Raw genomic sequence first — 21,315 nt, 5'->3', positions numbered from 1 at the left:
GATTTTGTTCCGAGTCAGAATGAAAACCAAAAAGTTCACATTTCTACACAAAATGGAATTACCATTCTCTATCCACATCTACTGGGAGCCAGGGACTCTGGAAGCTCTGGGAGCTTAGGATGCTGAGGAACTGTGAGCCTGTATACTCTGGGAGTCTAGGATTTTCAGGTCCTTGGATCCCCATCAGCCTGGCAGATGAGCTTTCCTATATTTTATTTTAAAAAATAAATAAATAAAACACCAAACTCCCTGTTTCCCAATTTGTTAATAATTCTTTATAAATATGTTTAGCCTCTGACAAATCTGATATGAACCTTTGACATTTTGCTTGATGATAAGGTATGGGAGGCTCTAAAGTTGTAAGATGACCTCATTACACAAGTGTCAGAACAGGTGTTCTCAAACAAGTGACAACAAAAACTACAGTCATGCACACCATCATATAGCGTATTTTGTTTCTGCCACTTATTTTTCCCAAACCCTGTCTTATTTTTCAAGCAGTAGCTGTGTGAAATGCTGCTCTCATGATAGGATTTGGGACTTATTTCATAAACTTTGCTGTTGTGTTATAAAGTTACTATGTACATTAAATTGCACTTTGAATATTAATACACAGTTTAGAGAAAATGAGCCGTAGCTATATACATAGATTTTAAAAAATAGGGTTTGCTATTAAAAAAGATTAAATAATGCAGAAAATCTGAAAACTAGCTGGAATTATATAACATTTCTGTAAATTGAAAACTGCATTTGCTTCCTCATAAATCTGTTACTAGGCTAAGCCATTAGCAGGGTTTCTTTACTTACATATGTGGCGGATAACCCAAGCTGACACTGAGCTTGGCAGCTCTACAGCCTCGGGGTAATATTTTAAATAAGATGAACTGTTCTTGAACAATGTCTGTAATGTATTAGTCAGAAGCATGCTTTCCATCAACATTAGGCATGCATGTCTATTCGCCACATCTATTAATTTACTGTGAAAAGATATTTACTGAGAACAATACAGACAAAATCCTATTCGTTGCTTGTGCTTCAGTTTCCTGATGTCTCCTGGACTCTGTAGCAAAGCAGTGTTGTGGGGACTGATTCTTATCTAATGCCTATATCTATTTTTGGGGACCTCTTTTTAAAAGGACGAAAATGTTTTTAAAGTACATTTAAAAATACAAAAACTGCTTATGACCTTAATGACTAAGGGCCAAATTCTGATCCTATTTGAGTTGACAGTTTTGCCATTGTTTTCATTAGTTAAAAAAATTGGCCCTAACTGGACACATAGGTGGTCATAGAAATTAAAAATAAATATGTATTAAAAACAAATTTAAAAAAATAATTTCCTCTCTTAGGGCCTGATCCAAAAGCCATTTCCCATTGACTTAAGTGGGCTTTGGATCAAGTCCATACTTGCCCCCAAGTTCCTGAGTTCAGGGTTCCATAATTCTCCTTCAACATTTATTCCAAAAATAAAACTTTCCCTTTCAACCCACCTGCCTTCAAGACATCTCTCAATGTTATTAACAACGGTGGGAGAAATGCAAAACTTTGAATTCAGGTCTTGGCAAGTAGAAATCCTTGTTTAAAACAAAACTATATTATATACACATATTCTGCTATACATTTTGATTGTTAAACAATCTTGAAAAAACATATTGTAAGTCATTTGTAAGAAATCAGTACAAAAAAGCAACCCTATTTTACAGGTGTATATTGGAAGGCAATGAGGGGTAAGACTGGAAAGAGGCAAGAATTTATAGTTTGCTGAAATGGAGAAGAGACTAAAAGAGACAAAAGTCTCTCAAAAGTGCACTCCAGTACTTTTGAAAGGACAAAACTTTAAGGACACATTTTTATCCTCCAAAATCAAAGACTTTTTAAACCAGCAAACAGTTTCTGAAACTTCTGATACTAAAATTTCATGCTTCCAATACCTCATATGTAGAATATTTTATATGTATCATTTTTTTCTATGAATGATAAAGACAAATGTGTGTTTCTGCAAGGCATTACCCAAAACTGACTTTTTGAGTGTTTAATGAGTAATTTGTCATCAGGAAAAAGAAACACAAATGAACCAGTTGAAAGAACTCCATTTCAAGAAAACTCAGGAGTTACAGATACAGAGGGAGAAGGAGAAATCTATTATTGCAGAAATTGAGGGAACCCGAGCATCACTTAAAAACCTTAACAGTCGTTTACGCATACTTGACGCAGACACTTTAAAGCAACAGGAAATCATGTATAATCAGGTAAAAGTATTAACAAGCCCTCAATTTCATTTGTGATCATTCTTTGGGGCTAACATATGAATAGCTTGTTTGGGTTTTTTCTGTCTTTAACTGCTTAGAAAATGCAGTTTCTGAAATGATCAGTGCTTGTGATGAGTTTTGCAGTTCCATCTCCCCAGGTGTGTGAATGAAATTGAATGTGTGTACGTGAATTATTTTTTGTATCTTCCGTTCTCCACTTTAATTTCCCAAATCAATTCTTCACTTTGACTCCTCTGAACTACTGATGCTTCGGGGTAAATTTTTGAAGTGATACAAGAGAGGTACATGCCCAAATCCTGTTATTTGCTAATGGGATTTATGTGCATATCTCCTATGCACTACTTTGAAAATTTGCCCCTTTATATCAATTTCCACTGGTGAGGCAAGATTGCAACACTGCTGTAAGCCTCCCTATAGCTGACTCCCTATCTGTGCAGTGTGTGCTTTGTTACACTTTTAGGAGATTACTTATGATCCATCATCACACACCAGTCATTTAAGAGTATTTTGTTAATGTTTCACATTAAAATGAGAAGGCTATAGGCCATATATTATTGTAAAATAACAATAGCTTAATTAGGCAACTGTCCTAAAGCCAAAATTTAGTTCCAATGTTTATATGCAATGATTTAGCATTATAGAAAGAGCTATAATTATTTATCTCAGTCTCTCAATTTATTTTTTAAATTATAATTTTAACAGGATTTTTATATTCAGCAAGTGGAACGACGACTGTCACGGTTAAAAGGGGATGTTAATACAGATGAAAGGCAAGTTCTGGAAGCTAAAGTTGTCGAACTTACAAAGACCTTAGAAGAAAAGAAAGATGCATATAATCTTTTACATGCCCAGCACAAGAAACTTCAGGTAACTTACTTACAATATCATCTTTGCAGATATAAATTTTAGAAATCCTAACAAATTAGTTTAGGGAGATTTCTTCTTTATTCATTAATCTAGTACTAGGATGTGTGAACTTCATGTAAGTTACACAGATAACCTCACTTCACACTCCTCTGATGCTTTAAATCTACTTTATTTTCAAGCAATCGGAGCTAAAAATGAAACTTTTCAAATTTTTCTTCACAATAAGGCATCAGTAAAAGACTATTATTCTATGATAATATTGTGTTCCATTGACACTAGCTCTTATGTATTACAGTATAATTGCATTGCTTTTGTCCAATTAGGATTAAAGTTTTTAATTGTTTAAAGGGAAAAATGTTCAAGTTCACAGGCCCAAAGGTTGACCCAGTTCTTGTACAAGCAACTTTTTTCTTGTTTTTAAAATGTTCCTCTAGGACAGTGGTTCCCAAACTTGTTCCGCCACTTGTGCAGGGAAAGCCCCTGGCGGGCAGGGCCGGTTTGTTTACTTGCCGCGTCCGCAGGTTCGGCTGATCGCGGCTCCCAGTGGCTGCGGTTCGCTGCTCCAGGCCAATGGGAGCCGCTGATAATGGGATGCATCCGAAGAAGTGAGGTTTTTACCCACGAAAGCTTATGCCCAAATAAATCTGTTAGTCTTAAGGTACCACTAGACTCCTTGTTGTTTTTGTAGATACAGACTAACACGGCTACCCCCGATACTATATACGGAGAAGATATTTGATGCTAGAGGGCTCTTTAGTCTAGTAGACAAAGATACAATAAGATCTAATGGCTGGAAGTTGAAGTCATCAAAGTTCAAACTGGAAATAAGATGCACATTTTGAACAACTAGTGTAATTAAACATTGAAATAGATGTCCAAGGGATGTGGTAAATTCTCCATCACTTGGGAGTCTTACCCAAAATTTGATGTCTTTATAAAAGATATGCTCTCTATCGTTCAACCATAAATTGCTGGGGTAGATACAGTGAAATTCTATGGCCTGGGTTATGTAGGAGGAAAGACTAGATGATCATAATGGTCCCTCCTGGCCTTAAAATCTATGACTGCATGAATATGAAGGTTGTGTATTGATGTCATAAAAGGGTTGCTTGCACCCCGCCTAAAATATTTCAGTAGCACCATGGAAAAGAACCCATTGTGCTAGGCACTGTACAGACAGTACAAAAATATAACAGAGAGTGTCCCTGTCCCAAAGAGTTTATAATCTGTAATTTTTAATTAATTGCTAGTATTTGGTGTAATCTGTTTCCAGTGTAATGAACTAAAAGCTATTTATTTTCTAACAGAGCGATGTCCATTTTATCAAGAGAGCGATGGATAAGACAGGAGAAGAAATGACTGGTCTGATGATCAGAATAGATGAACTAAACCTTTTCAATGACAAATCAGATAAAGAGTTAAAAAAAGCCAAAGCTCTTAAGCAGGTATGAGGATAGTTTGTGGCTTTTTACTAATGGAAAGTATGAGGTTTTTATTTTGTTTTGTTTTTTAAGAATAAACCATCTAAACACTCTTAATTAATAGTTCGGGGATTCTTTTCTACTTTCTTTTGTGCAGGGTCATCTCCTCCCAGAGGGAAACCCTCTGGAGTTTCCTGGTCTTTCAGCCTCCCTGTAAGACCCAGATCTTCAAATGAAGGACAGTTTAATGGCTATTGTCCCATTAGTTGATAGTGTCTGGGGAGGGTGTAGAGGAACTGTAGCCTCTTATCACCTCAAGTCGTAGGGCTCCATTGGGAGTTCAGTTACCATTGATTAAGTCCCTTGCATTTATGAAGCAATTTCCATTTGGAGAATGCTTTGCTGCCAGAGACGTATTACTGATGTTTCTTTGAGAAATCATTAATCTGAAAGTAGCATTAATTACAGATAGAATATCCATGGAATTGTGTGGCGACGACACAGGAAAGGAAATAGAACACCAGGTTTCTGGTAGCCAGAGAGCTTCAAAAGCCTCAAGCCAAAAAGCCTCCAGGAAAACTTTTCCTGGGGTTTTTATTTCTCTCCTTACTTTGTTTACAACACTTCTTAGTGGTTACATTCCTGCGCATAGAAAAGCCAGGCAGTATACATGCACATAAGATAACAAACCCATCTCTTGAGCGCGTGAATGCCAGCTGCGAGGAAACAATCAAATCAGCCAAATAAGTTTCCCAAACACAGACGCTGGGTTGAAGGTCACTCCTGCCTCGTTGCCATAGGAGCAGTTTGCCGCACCCGTGGGCTGGCGATTCGGGAGCCATAAACCCCCACAGAATTGGCAAGGGATAATGTTGTGAAGAGCAGGTGAACCCCAATTGTTCCTTCTACCCAGCCTCCAAAGCCTTGTGGAGCCACAGCTCCAAGGTGACCCTACAGAGGGACTTACATGGAGAGGGAAAAGGAGGAGCTAATACTCTTTGGCTAGCATGCCCCAAACCCAGATGTTCACCCTCCAACTTTGAGACTGATGGGATGTTCTGGCTCACTAATTTAAATATCATATAACAACAAGTAGGATGCACCAAGTACACATAATAATTGGTTTCCCTTCCACTTTCATCCTTTTTGCAAAAATCTTTTGTTTTTCTTATGTTCTAAAGTCTGAAACTAAGACTTTTTTTGTGTTTGCTTTTTATTTCTCCCAGCAAGGCTCATCAGCACAACCTTGGGCGTATGAGTTTGGTAATGTAGGCTCTGTATAAATCACAGCTATCCTTTTGTTTTACTTTGATTTCTTAATTAGAACCAATTTTTGTAAAAGTCCTATTCTTCCTTTTGCTGTGAGACACAAGGGAGAGGTGCAAAAGCCCCTGAAGCACTTGAAAAGGTGCAGCGGGAGCTTTGCAACAAGCACTTCCCTATCCTTTCCCCTGTCCCCAAGAGAACTCTGGGTGGTCAAGGCTCTGCTGAGACTACAGCGTAAAACAATAACCTAAGGCTCAGTTCTGGTTATTGTGATACAGAAATACTGTTTAAAGAGTGCTTTACAGGAAACTGGAATTTCTAAAAATGTGTTGTTTAAAAATAAATCAAGTTGAAAAGCATACCTACCTTTTAATTTTGTATTCTCTCTCTTTTTGGCATTTGATAGGATTTGATGATTGAAGATAATCTCTTAAAATTGGAATTGAAACGTCTTCGAGATACGCTGTACAACAAGGCAGAGCAAGTTCTCTCACTGGAAAAACGAAAGCTACAGTTAAATACAGCTATGGAAGAAAGAACTGAAGAAATTAAGGTTCACAAGGCAATGATTGAATCACAGATAAGATTTGTGGAGCAGGAACGGCAAAGTGTAAGGTAGTTACCATGTATTTTCAAAACATTACCTCCAATGTTCTTAACAGTAAATGGAAAATAGAAACACAATACATTAAGATGTTTTCCAAAATGTCTGGGTGAACTGTGGTCAGTTTACAATTTTCGTCTGTTAAACGTTTCAAAAATCAGCTAGTAGACTCTCTGTCTTTGAGTACAGCATTAATAAATTAATTTCTCGGACATCATTTTTTAAATCACTTTTATATAGCGTCTTTCATGTGGGATCTAAAAGTGTTTACAAAGGGAGGTAAATATTATCCTTATTTCCCAAACAGAAAGATTGAGGATTGTAAGTGACTTGCCCAAAGTCACACAGCTAGTCAGTAGAAGGGTTGGGAATACAGCCCAAGTCTCTTGATGCCAATCTCCTGCTTTAACCACTAGGCAAATATCTCTTTACTCTCTGCTATCCCCCATCCTATCCTGAACAAGAAATCATCATTTGTCCAATATGGAAATATGTCATCTGGTATTGTAAGGAATCTGTAATTGCATACCTACAGACATCCAGAATCTCTTTAAGCTCGAGTGGTAGAGGTCTGGGCTTTTGAAGGCAAAGATCCTATGTCTGACCTTCCACTGCTGCATTTGTTCAAGATAGCTGGTGACTACATTGTCTGTATATTTAGAGCTAGTTATATTAGCTAGTTAGAACAGCCAAGTCATTTTTTATGAGAGGACCTACTCATCAGGAATAAAGTAGCGGAGAAAACTCTGGTCTTCATTGGTGACCCAGTAAGTGAACAATTCTTACAAGCATTCTGAGAATCTCCATTAACAGTCCCTTGTAGTAGAGCTTTTAATCTCCTGTAGACCAGAAATGGTACACATATACCAGTTAGTTGATTACACTGTGGTAAATGGATATTAGAAAGTTACAAGAAAGCACAGACTTCTTTGTTGCCTTCATAATAAGAGAATTAATTCAAAATATTTGTTATCTTTATTTTTGACATCCTAATATCGGTCTTGTAGTGAGTGGTTAACTCTAACTAGGAAGCTAGCAAACACTCAACAGCTCAGTTGGCAGGGTTTTATTCACCCTTCTGCGAACCACACCCCACGCAATAGGAAATTAGAGTGATTTAGTGTGACTAAAGCTTAACTCCTCACCCAGAGCGCAGACTGTATGTTTTTCCTTTGACAATTACGCAGCTAATTAGTACTTGCCTGTAATTTGATTTGGGGTTGTTGCCTGCTGTTGCTTATTCTCATTTAGCAGTAGCAATATTAAGAAATGATCAGCAGGGGGCATCTTGTGCAGCTGTAGGACTTAAATGCCAAAGCTTTAAAATTTGGGGCTTGGGGGAGGTATATTACAGAGCTCCCTGTGATGCGAAGGATCTGAAATTTGTCCACTTTAAGCAGTAGTGTGAGAGAAGTTGTGGGGGTGGGACGAGGACCAGATGTCTGGGGTTGGGGAGGACTGGGAACAAATAAGCCTACCTGACCGCAGTAGCAGTACTGCTTTCATGGCTGGCTCCCTGTGTATGTTCAAACTACTGTGGTAGCAGCAAGTGCAGCTGTAATAGAAGAAATAGCCTATAAAATGGTACAAGACAGAAACATATATTTTCTTAAACATCTCAATCGATGTGTGTTCACTTTCTTCCATCAATCAGTGCTGAATTTCAAGACCGTCTAAGTAAAATTGAAAAACTAAGATGCAGATATGAAATTCTTACCATCGTCATGATGCCTCCTGAAGGAGAAGAGGAGAAAACTCAGACGTACTATGTCATTAAGGTAGTTGAGTTACTTTACTGCTGGAATGCTTTTAATCAACTAAAACCTTTTCCATTATCATCATAAGTATTGGTTTAAACTATAGCTTCCCCTATTCTACTCCAGTTTCAACTCCCTCATCTCCAAGACAAACACCTTGATCTCCCACCTGTTGCCTCTGTTGGAGAAAGGACTTAGGCTGCATTCTTTCCTGATGTCTTGGGGAGATGACTCTTTGCTCTTTACCCCTATTCCCAGAGTGCAGGATCTTCTAACCAGTCTGCTCTTCTGAATGGCATGTGGAATATCAGGACGTTGGCCCAAAATGCCTTGCAGGACATCCTGCAGTTTACTCTCATGCTTTCAGCTCTACACAATTTGGAATAGGATTTAAACAAAATAATTATGGTACAGATTTCAGCTGACTACTACTTCAGAGCTAGATTTCAGTAAAACTCTAGTTTAGGCCCCAGTCCTGCAAGCTGCTCTACGTGGATGAAACCTGGTGCTCACACAGTGCACCACTGATTTAATTTGTATTTGTTTCAAAAATTTGAAATGAACTTACCTGTCTGGTCAATCTGTTTTATAGGTCACAGCAGATATTATAGCCACTCTATTGAAATCCCCATCCAAAAGGAAAGGAGTAATCATAGTGTTCTCTATTAGTCTTAAATTTGTATAATCCAAGAACAGCCTTATAGTTAGAGAGTGTTTTGGACAACTTATCTCACCATATGGTTTTCAACCCTAGAAGAAGCAGAACTTTCTGGCTACTTAGTAGCTAAGACTTCTACTGTGAGCACACATGTGAACCCCTGTGCCCACATAGAACTCCAGGGAAATCAGCTCTGCATAGGTGCTCATGACAGGATCAGGCTCTAAGATTAATTTCTTGTAAGAGTATAGAAAAAGATTTTGTTCTTAACTACTTAACATCAAGTATTCTTCTGTTATTGTCATGATATTATTAGTATGTTTCAGTAAGACCCATGCAGCCCAGAGACAGCCATCACAATATGTCTGTTTGATTATTTCTCTCTTAGATCTCCGTTTTTATTTTTAGGCTGCCCAGGAAAAGGAGGACCTTCAGCGTGAAGGTGATGACTTGGATGCAAAGATCCGCAAAGCTGAAAAAGAAGTCATAGCCCTGCAAAATACCATGCATGTGCTTAATAACTGCAACAGCAATTACCGGAACTCTTTTAAAACCGTGACAGAGACAAGTATGTAAAATGAACATTGTTATTACTTGTGTGTTAGAGATTAAAGCATAAACTAGGGACACTGGAGCAAAGCAATGATACTAAAGGGCTGTATACTGAATAAATTAGCTACAGAACACACTGATAGTAGCAGAAGAAAGAATAATTTTGAATGTTGCTGTCAGTTCACCAGGGCAGAGTAGGTACAGGAAAAAGATGCTATAAAGTTCAAGTTTTTTATTTTTATGCAAATTCTTAAACCTAAGTAAGGGTTGTGAAAACTCTCGAGTACAGCAGAACCACAATAGGGAGGCATAAAGTGTTATAGAGAGACTGCACAAAGTGCCTCCACTGAAAGCCCATTCATCAGTGATAGAAGGAATGGCCAGTAGGTCTGCAAGTACTTGAATCCAGTGGCAGCACAGCAAGGCACAGTGGTTGTTAGGCACTGGTGAAGGCAGGTCCCTTATCGACAGTATTGTTTGTTTCCTGTTTTCGTTATAGGGCAGTGCTGTTCTCTGGTAAAAAGGTGAGTTGAGGATTGTGCCACTGTTCGTGTACTGCATAGACAACTTTAAACAAGTTGAATCCCCACTGTACAGGTTGTGGAATCCTGTGGGACTTTATGTTGTTTGCCTTTTGTTGAGAGCTCATTGCAAATTTACAGCTTTCACAAGCTGCTTTTACAATCAGTCTTCTTTGTTTAGTCTTATTTATGCATCATTACTATCAATGATATCAATAACTGTGTGAAGACAGGGCTTGTTATTTAACTTTTGCGCCCTCTGCTGGCTTTACAGCAATGGATCTTAAATCCTTATCCTTGATAAACCAGTCACTTTTCCCCTTGTTTTTAGGGGACTAGTTTGTGGAGTATTTAATTAAAAAAAAAATAGAATTTTGAGGATATTCCCTGTAATTTTATAATCCATTAAAAGCAGGTATGGTGGGCACTTTAGGACACAGACTTCCTGTAAAGACGTCCTTTTTGGTTGTTCTTTTAACATTTCATGTATACATTTTATAGTACATCAAATATAGTACAGTATTTATTTTTTAGTTATATAGTTGAGTAACAAAAATGGAAGTCTCCTAAAATACCTGTGGTAATAATTCTGCTGGAAAGTCCTGGAGGCTTCTCAGAAGCACTGTAGCTAACATTAGAATGTTTAAGGCTCCCCCTTGCCCTGGTAGATGCTTTAATCAATTACCTAAATAATCAAACAGAGATTAAAGTGTTTCATAGGATGCTTCAACCTTGTGTTACCAACTATACTTCCTTTCTTTTGATTTACAAATACATCTATTGTTCAGCACTTGATCATAGCAAGATCAGGCAGGTGAGTTGCTAAATGTACTGCCCAGTTTAGTATAATGCACAGTTGCAGATCCTCAAGGCCGCCTGGCAGAAGACTTCCGTTACCCTAGATATGGCCATAAATGATGTCTCTGTGTATTGTACTTAAATACATTTTGGTGCACTTATTTTAAAATACAGCAATAGTCTGTCTTTGGGATGAAAATCGAATGTCCTAAACATGTTAGTGTGCACACCTTGTACAATGTTTAAACTCTAACTGAGAGTGTTTGATATTGTAGGTGAGGAGTACAAAGAAAAGCTGCAATTAGAAGAAGAGAAAAGAGCTGCTGATGAAAAATACAGATACAAGCGAAGACAGATCAAGGAGCTTCAAGAAGACCTTCAGGTAACGGGCACATGAGATTGCCATTTGTATAGGCGAAGCCATAGTTTTCCTTAGCGTAGGAAATTTTTTCCCCCTCATGGATTAAGAAGCATTCTGGGAATATTTTTTCCTCACTCTCCTTTGTGAATTTTCTGCAACCCCTTTCCTATTGCTCATGGACAATAGATAAACTTTTCAAAAGTGTCAAACTCATAGAAGAGCCCAAGTCCCATTTTCAAAATGACATAGGCACTTACAAACTTAGGTGTCATTGATTTTCAAAACAACTTAAGCTCTCAAATCATTTAGGTACCTCTGAAAATTTTACCCAGGATTGGTCATTCTTACTACATATGAAGTCTACATATACGTAAACTACACATGGTGATTTATGTAGTTATTCATCCGTTGTCCGGCCACCCTGGAAGAAAGTCAGGTAGCAATTGGTGTGGTTTAATTAGGCTGCAACTTTATTCACTTAAAATATCTGGGAGTACCTGGCAGTAGATTGTATAGTGAAGGTCAACCTTTCCTTAGTCATTTCCATGTAATCCCCAACCTAGTCCCAGCCATCTCGTTGCTGGGATCCCACAACCCTTCCCTTATGTGAGGTAAAAAGAAGCTGTAAAAGGAGGGGGCTGGCTCCCTGCTGTATGTGATGTAGGCGCTCCAAACTCCAATTCCTCAGCTCCCTTAACAGATGCTTTCTTTCAAATCCTTTTTCAGGTCCATTTTATCTGACAACCATATTCCTTCCATAATGAGTACCCGCACTGGACGTCTCCCATGGGTTTTTTGTACTAAGTTATGCTATTATAACCTATCTCCCCTGCCCTACCCTACCAGTTCCCAGACCTGTTGCGGGGAAGACGAATGCCTTCTGCACTGGACATCTGCCACAAAGAGGTGCCAACAATTTAGTTTGGCTGCTTCCCATTTCCCAATGCATTCTCACATATTTACAGTCCTTCGTTAATATTGGACAAAAATGTGTCCTCACCCCACCCCTCTTACATCTTCCCGAATTGTTTACTAGCATGAACAATAATTGCACATGGTGCCTACTCCCAGGCCATCAGCTGGTCCCACGGCACACTCCACCTTCCATGCTGGCTCAGAATCTAGGCACAGCTGTGAACCTCCAGATGACTGGAAAGCCTGCTTATGTGCCCAGTATACAATACGGTACCCACAGATACACAGCATTAGTCACTTGGCCCATTTGCTTGGTTCTGAAACTGGAAACAGGAAAATTTGCTCTGATTCCCTACGTGGGGTCTTATGTACATCTTGTATGCATTTGAGTGCCACTGCCTAATTGCCTGAATTGCTGTGGCCTCCTAGCCCTAGTTAGGCCACAGCTGTTGTGATTCCAATCCAGAATAAGTGGGAACACACTTCATGTTCCGGGAGCTCCCACTTTGTGAGCCCCATTCTGAAAACTGTAACAAATTGGTATGTTGTGAGGGGCCTGCCATCCCCATGACTGAGTCCTTAATGCGCCTGCTGGGCAAATCCTAATCTTAACCACCCTCCTCTAGCATTATGGACTCCCCTTGCCCCCAGTCTATTTTTGAGATCCTCAGGGTCAAGAGGACGGATCACTCCTCCACGCCAAAGCTCTTCGCAAAGTATCCCTCACTGACCCAGGCACTAGTTTACTGACCCTAAAAGCTCAAAAAAAAAAAAAAGTGACCAGGAATGCTGCCTTGAATAAGGCTGCCTCCTATTTGCTTCTACATATTTGGTTGAGAATGTGCCACAAATCCTTAACTGTCTGAACAGTAATGGGGATCCTCAGAAAGACCTGTCTTAAGTCTACCCAACTAAAAACTTTTGGACTAAGTCCCTGCTAGAAGGATCCATGTAACCTCACAGCCTACTGGCAAACATAAGACAAGAAAGGCAACTAGTGGACATATATGATGCTGGCCCATGGGTTGCCACCGACACCATGTACTGAAATATTTGGGCCTCTGGAATTGGCCATAGCATAGACAGGGCCAGCGTCCTATGAAATTGCTCAACATTGTTAAACCTGTGCTCTTACACCTTAAATGTTTGCAGCACTGCCGATCTTTGTGCCACCTCAAGAGTAGGGATGTAAAAGGTTAAATGGTTAACCAGTAAGCATGAGGCTTATCATAAACCAGACCTTAACCGTTTACCCTGGCAGCTGGCCAGCTATGCCAGGCCGGAGCCATGTTGGGCCGGCAGGCCAGAAGGATCCTAGCCCAGGCCGCCTGGCTGAAGCAGCCCCGGCCGCAGTAGCCCCAGCCCCACCAGGCCCTCAGCCCCAGCCGCCCCGCCTGAGCGATCTCGGTTAACTGATATATTTTTAATTGTTTAACTGGTTAACTTTTTTAACTGATATTTACATCCCTACTCGAGAGCCCTCATATGCCAAGGTTCCAGACTAGCTGTGCTGTCCTGTTGTGCTGTCTCCCACCCTTAAACCACAAGTGTTCCCACGCTGTGGGGCATGAGAGTACAACCAACACCCACTGACTACTATGCAGTATGGAGAAGCCCAGGAAACTTCCCCTTCCATCCCCCCGTTCCTGCAAGGGGCCAACCACTCACTATGGCATGGTATAGGAAGCAGTCAACCCTGCCCTGCCCCTACAAAGAGCCATTCCTTTTTCCTCTTCTGGCTCAGGCTGTTGCTGCTGGTGGGAGTTACCCCTCCTCCCACACCCATTCCCACACATGAATGGGAGTGAGAGACTTCAGCTAGGTCCGCAACCCCTGGTCCCTTAAGGGGGTCACTAACCCACCCTCTGACAAGAGGAAAACAGCCACATGGCTTTGGGTTGCTGCTTCTGCCCCTTCTGACTCATCCTCATAGGGACCCATTGGTCACTGAGGCTCCTGGAGATCTCCAGTGCCATTTGGTGGAGCCCTGCAGTCCCATGTAAGTAGGAGGCAGAGAAGCTTGCTGCAGTTACAGCAGCTGCTGCTGGGTGATTGATGAAAGCCTGGTGTCCCCTCCTTATTGCTCAAGGGTGTTTCTCCTTTCTCCCCTGCCTCCAAGACCCTGGCTTTGCACCTCCTTCACCACACTGCCTGGGAGTATGCTATCTGCACTCTTCCCCTTTGTGGTTTGGGGCATCTTTGCTTCCAAGCCATGTTGACTAAAGGCCCCATTGGATGCTCCAGCCTGCTTACTTTTGCTGCTGTGAGCCTCATCCATGTAAAAAAGGGCATCTCTGAGGCTACATGGGCTATAAATACCCCACCCCTTCCAGTCAGCAGGAAGGGCAGTACCTCCCATACCCACACCTGGTCCAGCTGCTTCCTGCCCTTCCCTGTAAGCTTTCTCCCCACTTATCCCTCTGCCCCATTATAGGGGAGCCCTTAAAAAGAGACAATAACCTCCTTTCTTCCAACCAGCTGGACAAGGACTCCATCCCTTTGAGCTTGCGTTAAGCATGTTATGTACAGTTGATTAACGGATCATACAAGTAAGACAACTGATGGTAGGGGTTATCTGAGCATAGTTCTAACACATTTTAAAGATGGAGGCTCTAGTTCAGGGGTAGGCAACCTATGGCACGGGTGCCGAAGGCGGCACGCGAGCTGATTTTCAGTGGCACTCACACTGCCCGGGTCCTGGCTACTGGTCTGGGGGGCTCTGCATTTTAATTTAATTTTAAGTGAAGCTTCTTAAACATTTTAAAAACCTTATTTACTTTACAGACAACAATAGTTTAGTTATATATTATAGACTTCTAGAAAGAGACCTTCTAAAAACGTTAAACTATATTACTGGCACGCGAAACCTTAAATTAGAGTGAATAAATGAAGACTCGGCACACCGCTTCTGAAAGGTTGCCGACCCCTACTCTAGTTAGAAGTTCAGATTTTTAAAATTGACAGTCAATGGGATTTTGACTCCTAAATCTGGTATCAAAACACAGAGGTGAAACCCTTAAACACCTTGAAAAATCTGGGCCACAAGCAACAAGAGTAAAAAATTCTGAGTTGTGATCGAGAGCCTAATACAAAATGTTAAGTGCAATAAACTATTGAAAAGGTATTAATCACTGTATTTACTGCTTAACATTCACATACTTTTTAAACTAATAACATTGTTCTTTGATGTTCAGAGTATGGAAAACACTTTAGACATCATGATAAAAGAGGAGGCTGTCTACCAAGAAAAAACAAATCAGAAGCAAGCTCAGGTTTTGCAGCTGAACAAAGAAATAGATCAACAGAAGCCAAAATTAGAAAGAGTCATGACACAGGTTGGTTTAATAAATAAGTGACAACTCTTATTTTATTGGCTTGAGTTATAGTTGGAGTATAGTAAAAATGCAACAAACTTAAAATTTAAGTCTGTTACTAACAGTGTTTGGCCTTTCATAAAAGGTATTTAAACTTTCACAATATTCAACTTTGTTAAATTGCATTTACCTGTTACTTTATGCCAAAAGTGTTCCAGACTATCCAGAGAAGTTCGATCTTTAAAGAAAAGTAAAACGAAAACGCAGGAGGAAGAAGACATTGACCTCCGTGAGCTGAAAGACTACAGCAGAACCATTGACAAATTGTTGGTTGATGTATTGGAAGCAAACCCTGATTTAACTCTACCCTTTCAAACATACTTTCAACAGGTAGCATCTCTAATTGACTTTAACTGTTATTGAAAATGTTGACACTGTTATAGATAGTAAAGAACAATTAATGGATTACTTCAGTGATTCAAAGGCATTGTGCCGCAATTTCATAAAATACAATATGGCCATTGTGAAACACGGGTCATGCAGTTAGCATTGAAAATAAGGGAATATACTGAAAGTAGCTGTTATCACATATGGTATCATAGAAATCGGTAGTGTGTGTCATATATCCCACTTGCAAAGACCAATAATAGATCTCTTTTCTCTTCTAGTCCTGTTTAGAACTTCCTACAGCTGCTTCCATAGGTAGTCATTACAGTTCTAGATCATCTTCTTCACAAAGCTCAGTGGCCTCTGTCAGGTGAGTGTTTAAAAAAAAAAGTTAATACTGTACATTATTATTGTACTCCCACGCCCTGATTTCTCCTTTTGTCCCTTCTTGTTCATCTCTGTTGGCTAGGAAAAGCTTCACTATAGATGTGTGGACAAGTCCTGTGCCTCTGTCTAGTCTAGTCCATTCCACTTAAAATCAGGACAATAATTTCAGACTTCCTTGGTAGCAGTGCTCTGAAATTGCTTATCATTCATTTTTCCCGCTCTTCCCCTTCCTACTTTGCTCTTTCATTGGAGCACAGTTCACTTTTAGATGATTTTCAAATTGATTGAGGACCCAGCTCTTCTCCTTACAGCTGGGATTTTGTTGCACTTGCAGTCTTCTGGACTATTAGTCTTAAACTCAGTTCCCTTTCCCATTACATATAAAGATTTTTTTTATTTTAAAAAAGCTTGTTCTGGTGGCTGATTAACAAACCAAAGTACCTTCTCTTCTGTTACAAAGGAAATATACTCCACCTGCGATGTTACAAATATTGTGGCTTGAGTGAAGTCTTCAGCTGTGACCAGACAAATTTCTTCTAGGTGTCTTTGGTCAGTAGTACAAGATCCTAGATGAGGATTTCTAGAGTATCAGGAAAAAGAACGAGGAGTATTTGTGGCACCTTAGCGACTAGCAAATTTATTTGAGCATAAGCTTTCGTGGGCTAAAACCCACTTCATCGGATGCATGCAGTGGAAAATACAGTCGGAAGATAGATATACACAGAGGACATGAAAAAATGGATGTTGCCATACTAACTATAATGAGAATAATCAATTAAGGTGGGCTATTAGCAGCAGCAGAAAAAACACTTTTGTAGTGATAATCAGGATGGCTCATTTCCAACAGTTGACAAGATCTGCAAGTGAACCAGCCTCTGGTATGATGATATGCTGCACATCTACCAATGTGATATATGCCATCATGTGCCAGCAGTGCCCCTCTGCCATGTACATTGGCCAAACCGGACAGTCTCTACGCAAAAGAATTAATGGACACAAATCAGACATCAAAGAATTATAACATTCAAAAACCAGTCGGAGAACACTTCAACCTCTCTGGTCACTCGATTACAGACCTCAAAGTCGCAATACTCCAACAAAAAAACTTCAAACACAGACTCCAATGAGAAACTGCAGAATTGGAATTAATTTGCAAACTGGACACCATTAAATTAGGCTTGAATAAAAAGTGGATGGGTCATTACACAAAGTAAAACCTATTTCCCCATGCTAATTTTTTCCCTCTACTGTTACTCACACTTTCTTGTCAACTGTTGGAAATGGGCCATCCTGATTATCACTACAAGTTTTTTTTCTCCTGCTGATAATAGCCCACCTTAATTGATTACTCTCATTATAGTTAGTATGGCAACACCCATTTTTTCATGTCCTCTGTGTATATCTATCTTCCTACTGTATTTTCCACTGCATGCATCCGATGAAGTGGATTTTAGCCCACGAAAGCTTATGCTCAAATAAATTTGCTAGTCTCTAAGGTGCCACAAGTACTCCTGTTCTTTTTCCTGATTCAGACTAACATGGCTACCACTCTGAAGCCTGTCACCATGTAGAGTATCGGGGCAAACATTAAACATCTTGCCCACATAGTTTGTAGAAGCTAGTTCCTTCCTTGCTCAGTTTCTCCCTCCCCCCGATCACTGTTACTGGGAATCAGACTCCAGACTTTTAAGATCATAAATGCATATGCTACTAACACACTGTAAGATGAGGTGCATTAGTCTTACAAAGTGCTCAGGTGATCACTTAACTTGTACTATCAATGACACTCTTTTCCCTTATTAATCAAGAGGGTTTTGTCGACATTCTAACTTTACGATAACTTTGTTTTGCCTTTTTAGATCAACCAGGAGCACCATGGGTTCAGCTTCTGGCCAAGCATCCCCACTTAAAATTATAGATCTGAGTTTATCATTCAGTTCGCCGGCACCAACAGCAAGTGCTGGTTCACGGCCTTCCAGTGCAGCTAGCAGCTCCAGTAGTCTTCATAGCAGAAAGAGCCTGAAATAATATTTTGAACTCCACTGCAGCTGACTCACATCACACTAGTGCTTCTGAATTGGTAAAATTGCTTTAATGCACATTTCCTTATTTAGAAAGATCTTCTGTTTATTAGAAACATTTACTAGACTGAAGTACATAGTTTAATTTAGTGGCTAGGAAAATGTCTGTAGTACACAAGCAATGCGTCAAATGATCAAATTGGCAGAAAGACTGTTTAACAAATAAAACTTTAAATGAAATTGTGTCTAACTTGTTTCTTAATTCCTGCTGTTATGCCTAAAGGACTTCTGGAAAATCCTCAAAATGTCAGTGATTCAAATTCTTAGTTGGCACAAGGTCAGTATATATTTCTAGGGACACATAACTAGTCTTCCTATTTTCCCTCTAACACATCACTGATAATATTGAGTGTGAACACCCTCTACAATGTTGATTTATGATCATGTCATGGTCAAAGAAAATAGTCTTCAAGTAAGCATTATATCTTAATGTTAGATAATTACAAGTAGACTAGATTTCTTCTTTCAAAATTTGGGGGGGGGGGGGGGGGAAATAAGTTTGTAAATAAAGCCAACTTTCAAAGCTTCCACTATTTCATTAAATAGAATCTGTCATACATAACAATTGGGTTATATTTGAAACTTTGTTAAAACTCTGGAATAAGGTATACCATTTTTCTTCCTCCTACTGATACTATAATCATGACAAACAAGGTGAGTGAGGTACAGTAACTCCTCACTTAAAGTTGTTCCGGTTAACGTTGTTTTGTTGCTGATCAGAGATCATGCTCATTTAAAGTTGCGGAATACTCCCTTATAACATTGTTTGTCAGCTGCCTGCTTTGTCCACTGCTTGCAGAATGAGCAGCCGGTTGGAGCTTGGAACCAGGGTGGACCGGCAGACCCCCCCCCCCCCCCATCAGCTCCCCGCTCCCCTAAGTTCCCTGTGCGGCAGCCACCCAGCAGGCTAGCAGTTGCCGGCAGTTCATCTATCCCTCCCCCCACTGCCATGTGCTGCTCTTGCCCTCTGCCTTGGAGCTGCTCCCGGGAGCCTCCTGCTTGCTGCGGGGGGGGAGGGGGAGGACTGCTAATGTCAGGGTGTCCTCCTGCCCCCCACTTACTCCATCTCCATAGAGCACGAGCAGGACACGATAGGGCTCAGGACAGAGGGAGATTGCTGGCAGCAGCTGCTGTCTCAACTTGCTGATCTACTTAAAAAGGCAATGTACTTAGAGCGGGGTCAGCGTACTTAAAGGGGCAATACGCATCTCTCTCTCACAGGGTGTGTGTCTCTGTCTCCCATCCCTCCATCTGTGCTGCCTTGTAGAGTGAGGCTACATTAACAATATGTTAACCCTTGAGGGCTCAGCCGAATACTAGTTCATCATTTAGCAGTAAGGTATTCCCTGGGAAATATCCCCCCCTCTGACTTCACCACCTCAACCAAGCTTCACAATCATCATTGCTGTGTACAGTATTAAATTGTTTAAAACTGATACTGTGTTTGTGTTATATATAATAAAAAAAATCTTTTGTCTGGTGAAAAAATTTCCCCTGGAACCTAGGCGCCCCCCTCCTGTCCCCCCATTAATTCTTATAGGGAAATTGGATTCACTTAAAGTCACATATTTCAGGAACATAACTAAGCAAGGAGTTACTGTAATATCTTTTATTGGACCAATTTCTGTTGGTGAGAGACAAGCTTTTGAGCTTACACAGGTGACCTAAAGTAGAGTTCTGTAGAAGCTCAAAAGCTTGTCTCTCTCACCAACAGAATAAAAGATATTACCTCACCCACCTTGTCTAATAGCCTGGAACTAACCTGGCTACAACACTGCATACTATAGTCATAAGACTATTAGCATGTTATGGCCCACAGCTAAGAATATCCATTCTTTATAGCCAAGTGCCTAACTTTAGCTTCTCACATGTTTTCCCAAAATGACACATTCTGTTCACTATCATTTATCTGTAGAACCATTTCCAAGGTTTCAGGGCTTTTTAAATTGTCTAGCTACGGCAAGATTTATACTAGATGTTAATATGCTGACACTTTAGAGCAGTGTTGGACGTGAGCTTTTAAAAACAGAATGGCCAGGAAAAAAGCCTGAAGTTAAGCACCTGCCTCAGCCTTTTAACAATGAATTCTTTTGTGCTGATGTCCTTGAGCTTGATTACCCATATACCTGCACAAAATGTGGTAGCTATGAGTCTGTAAAGGTAGACTTTTCACTGCCAAAGCTGCAGCAGGCAGGTGTGGCAGGACTTCCAAAGCTGAGACAAGGCAGTTATTTACTTTAAGAGCACCATTTCTCCATCTGTCACTCCTTTTCCACTCTGCCATGCCTATTAAATGCTGCAGCATTGGAGATACAGAGTTGCTATAGGAGGAAAGGTACCAAGCATCTTTGTTTAACTGAAGCGAATATGACTAATGACATTTCTATAGCAGAGTATAGCCCGAGTTTACATAGTGTTGATCAGGTTTGCCTGGCCAATGACATTCCATTTACAGAAAGGCAACAGGAAAAATACATTTCTAGTATCAGCAAAACAAGTTTGACAGGATAATCATTTACACTTTCATGCACTGAACCAGACTATTTGCCAATTTTTGAATGCAAAGATTTACAAATGAGTTTCAATATTCATAGTAAGAGTAACTTATGTTCTTCTTCGAGTGCTTGCTCATATCGATTCCAATAGGTGTGCGCACGCCGCGTGCACGATCGTCGGAAGATTTTTTACCCTCGCACTTCACACAGGAGTCGTGGGGGGTCTCCAATATTGGCCTGAGACAGGCCGAGCAAGGTTTGAAACCTGGAGACTTGGGCATGAGCCCTGGTACCGGGGTGGAGGAACGGGGATAAACCCTGTTTCCTCAACTTATATACACTATATCTACAAAACTCAATAAGAACTACTCTCAAACTACTAAAACTGGAAAACTACACTAAAGAACTAACTATAATACAATGAGTAAGCTAGGGATGTGGAGGTCAGCTATGCCGCTCTCCACAGTTCCAACGACCGTCACTGGCGGTAAGAAGGAACTGAGGGGGCGCTGGGTCGGCAGGGGCATATATCCGGTGCCATAAGGGCGCCACTCCAGGGGACGCCTCAGCCGACCCACCGAGAGTTGCTAGGGTAAAAAATCTTCCGACAATCGTGCACGCAGCGCGTGCACACCTATTGGAATGGATATGAGCAACACAT

General features: G+C 40.4%; 1 protein-coding gene across 1 annotated transcript in view; it reads left to right on the top strand.

Moving 5' to 3' along the window:
* CCDC39 (coiled-coil domain containing 39) overlaps nt 1-18,350 on the top strand; it is a 31,201-nt gene extending 12,851 nt beyond the window's left edge. Inside the window, exons 10-20 of the mRNA XM_024204004.2 lie at nt 2,055-2,249; nt 2,973-3,137; nt 4,445-4,582; nt 6,231-6,439; nt 8,083-8,206; nt 9,252-9,411; nt 10,990-11,096; nt 15,185-15,325; nt 15,515-15,694; nt 15,973-16,061; nt 17,938-18,350. Coding sequence (XP_024059772.1) covers nt 2,055-2,249; nt 2,973-3,137; nt 4,445-4,582; nt 6,231-6,439; nt 8,083-8,206; nt 9,252-9,411; nt 10,990-11,096; nt 15,185-15,325; nt 15,515-15,694; nt 15,973-16,061; nt 17,938-18,106 — 1,677 coding nt within the window. The 3' untranslated portion in view covers nt 18,107-18,350. The remainder of the gene's footprint in view (nt 1-2,054; nt 2,250-2,972; nt 3,138-4,444; nt 4,583-6,230; nt 6,440-8,082; nt 8,207-9,251; nt 9,412-10,989; nt 11,097-15,184; nt 15,326-15,514; nt 15,695-15,972; nt 16,062-17,937) is intronic.
* Nucleotides 18,351-21,315: the final 2,965 nt, after the last annotated feature.

Source organism: Terrapene carolina, unplaced genomic scaffold (assembly GCF_002925995.2).
Source record: "Terrapene carolina triunguis isolate 2854851 unplaced genomic scaffold, T_m_triunguis-2.0 Scaffold88, whole genome shotgun sequence".
In the NCBI taxonomy this organism is placed as follows: domain Eukaryota; kingdom Metazoa; phylum Chordata; order Testudines; family Emydidae; genus Terrapene; species Terrapene triunguis.
The sequence above is the reverse complement of the archived record's forward strand: the minus strand, read 5'-3'. Positions and strand labels throughout refer to the sequence as shown.